Source organism: Nilaparvata lugens, chromosome Y (assembly GCF_014356525.2).
Source record: "Nilaparvata lugens isolate BPH chromosome Y, ASM1435652v1, whole genome shotgun sequence".
NCBI lineage: Eukaryota > Metazoa > Arthropoda > Insecta > Hemiptera > Delphacidae > Nilaparvata > Nilaparvata lugens.
In genome coordinates, this window is record NC_052519.1 from 2,530,173 (window position 1) to 2,538,818 (window position 8,646).

Below are 8,646 nucleotides of genomic sequence, written 5' to 3' on the forward strand. Positions count from 1 at the left end.
AAGCATGTTAATACTTTTATGACTGACATAAAAATTGTTAAATGCTAAATTAGCATTTAGCATTTTTTATGTCACTAACCATCTAGCATTAACATGCTTTACATGTTAATATGTATGTATGTGTCAGTAGTGTTCAATAAATAGTTTTTTTGTTATTCTATAAAAATTGTTCTCAATTCTCACCTGTTAGGATTGTGAGATAAGAATGCTAACGGCCTGACGTTGTTCATTTCGGCTCCCGTTTGTTTCTCGAGTTCTGCATGTTCTTGTGTTAGTTTAGTTCTAATTTTTAGCTGACTCGTGCTGTGTGTGATCATCTTCAATCATCACAAGTTTCAAGTTCTCATCTTGAGTGGTTACTGTGATTTAAATAAATTTTGATCATGTCTAAATCTTCGCCAGCAGTGCTAAGGAGCAAGCTAGCCAAGGTCGCAACCGGCGGCGATAAGGGTTCAGCATCGAGCGATTGCCCGTCGTCAGCATCATCCTCGTCATCGACCAAGGGGGAGGGGTGGCCGGCTGATATAGGCATGCTCAAGGAGTTTGTAGCCGAACTCTTGTCAGATAACAAGTTCCTTGATAGTATCGTCGACTGTGTTGTGTTAAAGCTGAATGATAATCTCGATGAGCTGATAAGAGCGCGCATCCAGAGTGAGTATGAACCGCGTTTGTCGGCTATGGAGAAAAAAATCGATTCATTGGAGGCTGAAATTCGCGACATTACAAAAAAGGCAGCATCTTGTACCGAATTGTATGAGCTTAAGTTGGACTCTCAAGAACAATACCAACGTTGCAATAATGTACGAATATTTGGCATTCCGGAGGTGAATGGAGAAAATGTCACCGAGATTGTCACCAAGCTGTGTAGTGACAGATTGAAAATCGCAGTGGATGCAGCGCAGATCGACCGCTGCCACAGAGTGGGACGTCTTCCTGGTACTGGAGCGACTCAGGCGAGACCGAGAGCTGTCATCGTCAAGTTCGTGAGCTACCAGACTCGGCGTTCGGTGTTATCAGCGAGGAGGCAACTCAAGGGTTCTGATATCACTATAAGAGAGGACCTCACGAGACGACGACATGCTCACTTCCGTGAGGTGGCAGCTAGAGTGGGCATCAGGAATGCGTGGACGATCGACGGCAGAGTGATGTGGCGCGAGGGTGACAGAATTCATTCCAGTGAGTCGTGAGCACTGATTGTATCCATTCAGATAAGCATGTCACCTTGGACTAAATATTAACTAAGAATTCAAGGAAAATAATTTAAAAGAACAGTTTTCTTTCTTATACATATTCTTTAACTGGCTGGATGGATAAAATCTGAGTCAGTCTTACACCTCCTTCAACAAAACATTGCCATTCAGTCAAATTCATAAATAATTTTGATGTCTACATTGCATAATTATCTCTGTGTGTGAATGAAGAGTAGCATCTATAGATTGTCATCTAGTTGTCTATCGTAATCCTGTTATCTTGGTTACGTCTTTCTTATCTGCTCCCTCTGTTCTCTGTTCTATTTTTTCCTGATATATAGGGTTTATCTTCACAGCAAGAGTACATGATAACAATATCGTTATTTCCTCTAATTTTTTAAAATCATGCTCTCGTTCTTTTCTTTGTCACAATCAAAACGATTAACCGCTCATTTTTTGTATCATTATTTTTCCTCAGCATGCAATTCATCATCTCAGTTTTGTTCTATATTTTTCTAATCAATTACACTATTTCAGAATAGTTTTATAATTCATAAAGTTACATCACTTAATCTGTCCTAACACTTTTCTCTCTATTCCAACATTATTTTTCCTGTATTTTTATCATTATGATTATTTTGTTTTACTGCATCTTCCCTCAAAACTTATGTTCTTCATATTAATGGCTGCTACCATTCCACTAATAATTTTCTGTTGTTGTGATGAATCTCATTCAATTAGAAATGGTAGTGAATTGAGCATTTATATAGCTGAGAAACTTCCTTTCTTCTAATATTGAGTCAGACAACTGTTTTTCCCCCTTCTCTTCCATTCATAATAGTTATGGAGCCGAATTTCACTGGCCAGTTACAAGTAAGATCATTGAGTATTCTCAATCTCAAATCATTGCATGCATTCCATTTTTGTATTACTCTTTCAATATTATAATGTTGTTTTGTTGTATATGTGTTGGTGTGAATGTGGTACGTTTGTCTTTTTTAAACTTGAATCTTTTAATTTTAAGCTGCCTAGTTTTTGCCTTTTTCTTCTTGTTCTCTGCGTCATTAATGCCCAATCTATTCTACAACTTGAATGACACAGCAGTATAACGATGCTGCCGCGCTGAGCACCGGCGAGCTGCTTAGGCAGGCGGTCACTCCATTTCCCGGCCGACTGAAGATTGCTCATGTGAATGCACAATCCCTCCTCTGTCACATCGACAAATTCAGGCATGTATTCGGAGGCCAGGATTGTGACGTTGTCTTGGTATCGGAGTCTTGGCTGAAACCTGACGTTTCAAATAGGCTTGTGGAACTTGATGGGTATGTACTCCTTTGTAACGATCGCTTACATAAAAACGGTGGAGGTGTTGCTGCGTTTGTTAAGCGCGCCTTGCTGCCGAGTCATAAGTATTCATCCAATTCATCGATTCCAAATAGACCCGAATACATGTTCCTTGAAATTAAATCTCATAATTTTAAAATGCTGATTGGAGTATGTTATCGACCACCTCATATAGGATTCATGAGTGACTTTGGAGATACCCTGTTGCGTCTCATGCTGCCGTACAGCACTATAGCTGTAATGGGAGACTTTAACACTGACTTACTAGGACGTGACACCTATGACAAGACTCAACTCACGACTATGTTTTATACTGGTGGCATGACCCTGCTCCCCCTCCAGGCGACCCATCATACCGCTACGTCTGATACGCTCTTGGACCTGATTGCTGTTTGTGATGAGCAGTCGGCTGTTGGCCATGGGCAGATCCCTTTCCCTGCACTGTCTGCTCATGATATGGTTTACCTTGTATATGGCTTAAAAAGTCCCAAACAGAAGCAGAAAATCATTGAATACAGAGATTACAAAAACATCAACTACCATGAGTTATTCAATGAGGGGATGACATTGAACTGGCAAACCATTTATGCAACTAATGATGTTAATTACATGGTGAATGAGTTGCATAATGGTGTATCCTATTTATTCAATAAGTATATTCCACTTGTGCAGCGCAGAGTGACAAGGGATCCTGCTCCATGGATTTCAAGAGAAATACGTCGGATGATGGCCGAGCGCGATCGGTGTAGTAGAGTTGTACGACGCACAAAGAGCTCTGTGGATTTCGATAGCTACAAGCGAATGAGAAATTTGTGCAAGCAGACCATCAGAAACGCCAAATCCAGATATTTCCAAAATCTGCTCTCCTCTGCTGGTTCATCTGCTTGTAAGTGGCGTAGACTGAGGTCGGTTGGAGTTGGTGGAGAGGGGGGCGGGCCTGTTGTGTCTCACTCACTGGACGATCTCAACAACTTTTTTACTGACATACCAGTTGGCTTCGATCGTGCCCATGACTACATCAACTCTTTGCCAGCTCAAGTAACTGGAGAGCCATTCTACTTTTCAGGTGTCTCAGCAAGTGACGTTTTGGCCGCTGTACTGAAAATAAAGAGCAATGCTATTGGGGCTGATGATCTACCATTGAAATTCATAAAAATTATGCTTCCCCTCATACTTCCCTTCATCACCCACATCATAAATACATCTCTCATGACTTCCGTTTTTCCTGAAAATTGGAAGTCATCTATAGTCATACCCTTAAACAAAACTCCCAACCCGTCCTCCCTTTCAGACTACAGACCCATCAGCTTACTATCTGTGCTCTCCAAAGTACTAGAGGTGATTGTCCACAAACAGATGAGTGAATTTATTTGCAGTAGGGGGCTTATTAGCGACTTCCAGTCAGGATTCAGGTCTGGTCACAGCACCAACTCTGCTCTTCTCAAGGTGGCTGATGACATTCGCAGAGCAATGGATGGCAGGGAGCTCACACTCATTGTCCTTGTTGATTTCAGCAAGGCCTTTGACTGTGTGTTCCATCCCATCCTATTGTACACACTGGAGGGTATGGGTTTCTCTCGTTCGACGGTGGCATGGGTGCGGTCCTACTTGCAGAATAGACATCAGTGTGTGAGACTTGGGGGTTCCTCTTTGCGCTGGCGACCAGTGGGACGAGGTGTCCCTCAGGGTTCAATCTTGGGTCCTCTGCTATTCAGTGCATACATTGACAACTTGACTCATGTACCAAATACTACAGAGCATCACTTGCAGCTGTATAAGCATTTCAAGCTTGGTGATGCGGCGACAGCTGTGAGTGCCATGAACCATGACCTTGCCCGTGTGATAACCTGGACGGAGAATAATGGTTTAAAAATTGATGAGAGCAAATCGCAGGTCATGGTTGTAGGTCACTCAAGACTCTTGACTAGACTAAGCCTTAATGACTTACCCCGCATAAGAATAAACAATGTTCAACTTGACTACAGCACCAGGGTGAAGAATCTTGGTTTGACTTTTACAAATACTCTCGACTGGACAGACCATGTAAACTCGACCAGTAACAAAGTTGTAGCTGGAATTAACTCTTTGAAAATGATTGGACACCTTTTACCTTTTCCTACTAAAATCATGTTAGTTAAAACATTGATATTCCCCTTTTTTTCTACTGTGACTTAGTGACTATGGACATGACTGTTCAACTTACTCAGAGATTGCAGCGCGCTCAGAATTACTGTGTGCGCTTCATCTTTGGTTTACGACGCGACGAACATATTACTCAATACTTTGGACAGCTCAAACTTCTAAGACTGCACGAATACAGGAGTCTCCATGCACTCATGTTCCTCTTCAAACTCTTGAAATCTCGGTCTCCCAATTACTTGGCAGCGGGGTTTCACTTCATGGGTGATGTTGGCAGGGGTGGAACGTGTCATGGAGCATGCTCATTGTCCGTTCCAATTCACAGAACTGAGCTATATAATAAGTCATTCCATGTTAGTGCGATTAGATTGTGGAATTCACTGCCAGCTCATATTAGGCTGCTCGACAGTCAACGCCGGTTCAGTGCGGCTGTCGTGGCGTGGATCAGGGGGGGAGGGCTTAACTAGGCGGTTTTACTCTATGTTCTTTAGAGGTGTGAGTGTAAGTGTGATTGTGTGGGTGTGTGTGTGTGTGTGTGAATGTTTTGTGTGAGTGAGATTTTTTCACTATTAAGATTTCTTGCTTTTAGTTTTCTCTTTTTTTTCCTCTTAATTCATTCAATTTGTAGCAAATTGATTTAGTAGTTTCCTTATAATTTTTAATTATCATTTAATTTCAAATTGTAATGTATATTATTATTTTTTTGTACTCATCATCGTGGGTTAAATGGAAGAGGGGGCTTCTATTGGCTCAATTTCGCCCACATCACTTTTATTGTAAAGTGTAAATAAAAGTCATTTATCTATCTATCTATCTATCTGTTATACACAGTTCACTAGAAGTAGTAGTAAAACATGTACACAACCAGACGTTCAGTCACCACTATGCACTTTTATTATGAGTGCTTGTCTATGAGAATGTCTTTTTATAGCTTGTTGTACGCACTCACAAGGGCGAGCGTCAGACACAGCAGGCAGTCGCTCACTCAGTCAAGGCCGACTTCAGTCAAAGGTCGGGCATTGCTCCCTCACATCTGTTTTGGCACGTGCCCATATCTGTATGGGCAGAACACTTCCTCCTTTCAAATTGTGTTTGCCTTTTCAGATTTGCTATTTGAAAAGAATAATTCTTTTAATGAAAGAAAATTCTTTTCAAATAGCAAATCTGAAAAGGTGAATTCGATTTGAAAGGTGAATTCATTTCTAAATTAATAGAAAACTCCTCTTGCAGAGAGAGGACTCAGCTACCTAGTTACAAACGTGATGAAAGCTAAAAATTACTTTGGTGGTTCTTTGAGAAAGAAGAAGAAGAAGAAGAATGAGGGGAAAAGTTATAGTAATGATATTAGGCGCAAAGCTATAGCTCAGTTGAAAAAGCATATTGCAGGAAAAGGGTATTTTTTGAAGCCTTTTCCTAGTATTAGTGGGGGCAGAATTTTAATTCCACCCCCACCCCCATCATCATATGGAGTGAGTTTATTCCCCCAAGTTAAGAAACGAAAAACAACAACAAAGAAGAGTAGGAAGAAGACAAAGAAGAGTAGGAAGAAGTAAAAGACATGAATATTGAAGGAGAATTGAGTAATTATGATTTGATTGATTGGTCAAAATTATTACAGATTCAGCTAAGAGGTATATATATTCTAGATGCATTACCCAAAAAAATTCTAAAAAATGAGAATGCCATTGTGAATTCAGCAAGGGAAAGCGAGGATGGGACACATTGGGTAGCATATAAGAAAGTTGGCTCTAATGTTTGGTATTTTGATCCAATTGGAAATTTACAACCGCCATACGAATTGGACAAATATTGGAAAAAAGAAAATGGAGTGAATATATTTTATAATGTAGAGCACATGCAACCATTAAATAGCGATTTTTGTGGTCATCTCACATTATTGTTTCTTGCAAATCAGTTGTAATTAAGTATTTGTGCTGAACACACACACACAAGATGGTTTTTATTACATTAAGATCTAACACAAGTAACCTCTATGAACATTTACAAGAATTATAGAATTGGATAAAAATCGTGAATGGGAAATTGGATTGATTAATTTTTGTAGTTACAATAGTATTGCAAACATTAACAAAGGAACAAATTCCAGCTTCAAATATGGCGATAGATTAATCGAGTTGGATACGGGTGCATATAAACTTGAAGATATTATAAAATCTCTAAAGAATAAATTGAATATTGATGAGAAGGAGAATAAACTTATTATATGTGCAAACACAAATACCATGAAGATTGAAATTCATTCTGATAAGCCTATTGATTTAACACGTTCTGATTTGATTGCTAAGATACTTGGTTTTGATAATGTTGTTTTGCAGCCAAATAAATGGCATTATTCTCAGCATTTGGTTAACATAACAAGCATTGGTGGTATTGTAGTTGAGTGTAATTTAGCATGTGGTAGTTACTCTGATGGAAAACAAAAACATATAATCTACGAATTTTTACCAAAGGTTCCTAGCGGCTATTTAATAAATGAAGTACCCTCTCCAATTATTTATGTACCTTTGAATACGCATCGAATTCAAACTATTAATGTAAAGGTAACGGACCAGAACGGATCGTTTATTGATTTCCGTGGAGATACAATTACAATTAGGTTACACATACGTGGAAAGTAATGGGTTATCTTGTTTACAATCCACGTTAAAATAAGACGTGTACACGTGATGTCATTAGAGAGACAAACGTGAGAGCGTCAACACCTAAAAACAAACGTGCTTTGTCGGCTAAAAGCGAGAGAATATTAGAAAAGTTGGGTTTTATAGTTGATTTGCGTCATGTACGGCGCAGCAATTAGTGAAATTCTGGATGTGGAGACAGACCTTCAGTTTTATAATGATATTACTAAATTTCAGTTCCATACTCATACAGTATATTCGGGTCAAGAAAAAAAAAACTCTGACGAGGCACGTATTGTATAAATTCTTTAGATGTCTATTGTTTACCTTGCAAATCATTCATTTTTATTGAGGGAACAGTTAACTGTACAAAACGGGAACAGACCCAGCCGATGCACCAGTTGCAGCAGACTATAAATTAAGCAGTAACGTATCGGCAACCTTTTTGATAAAATACGATATGAATTAGCAGGTCAGCAAATTTCCAAATCAAGATTGATTGGATTAACATCCACAATTAAAGCTATTCTAGTGAAGAATATGCTCGATAAAAAACATATCACTTGGCTGGTTTTGACAGAGCAGGATATGAGCTAACGGATAATAAATTCACTTTCTGTGTACCACTCAAATTAATCCTCCCGTTTTTTGAAGATTTCAAAGAATAATTTTAAATTTGAAACAGGAACTCGTCCTTATTGAGGCGCCGACAGATCTAAATTGTGTTGAGTCGGCAAGTGGAACAAATGTTAGTGTGAAAATTAAAAAAACTGCAATAGAGAATGCCTACATAACTTTAGAAGATCATGTAGACTGAAATTTTTGAGACTGCTCGACGCTGACACTCCACTGAAATTAGGTTTCCGACATGGGAAATTTGTGAATTACCAAATTTGCAAATTCACTTAACCATTCTTGGGCAGTTCGCACCGCCATCGAGTTTTGATAGTCCAAAATATAATTGCATTTCAAACTGATCGTAAGAATAAATTAAAAAATCAATATCTAATTCATAGCTGCGGTGGTATTTACAATGTTAAGTATATTGAACAGCGAGTATTATCCATATGAAAATCTGCTAGGTAAAAAGGAGGTATTATACTGCCTGTTCCTGGATTTCGCGCCCTCGTATTATAATCATTCAATCAATAGCGAACTCGGAACAGAAATTGACTTTAAAACGTTTTGTGAATCAACACCGCTGTGTTGTAGATTGTTCCACCAAGCAAGTAATTTGAAATCATCGACAGATGTTCGTATGAACTGGAATTTAATAGGTGCAGTATATGCAAATACTTCCGCCCTATTGCGTTTTAATTAGCGGATGTTGATGG

General features: G+C 39.1%; 1 protein-coding gene across 1 annotated transcript in view; it reads right to left on the reverse strand.

The window, feature by feature from the left end:
• Positions 1 to 7,366: 7,366 nt before the first annotated feature.
• Positions 7,367 to 8,646, reverse strand: part of LOC120355180 (endoribonuclease Dicer-like) — a 36,939-nt gene continuing 35,659 nt past the window's right edge. Inside the window, exon 12 of the mRNA XM_039443507.1 lies at positions 7,367 to 7,396. Coding sequence (XP_039299441.1) covers positions 7,367 to 7,396 — 30 coding nt within the window. The remainder of the gene's footprint in view (positions 7,397 to 8,646) is intronic.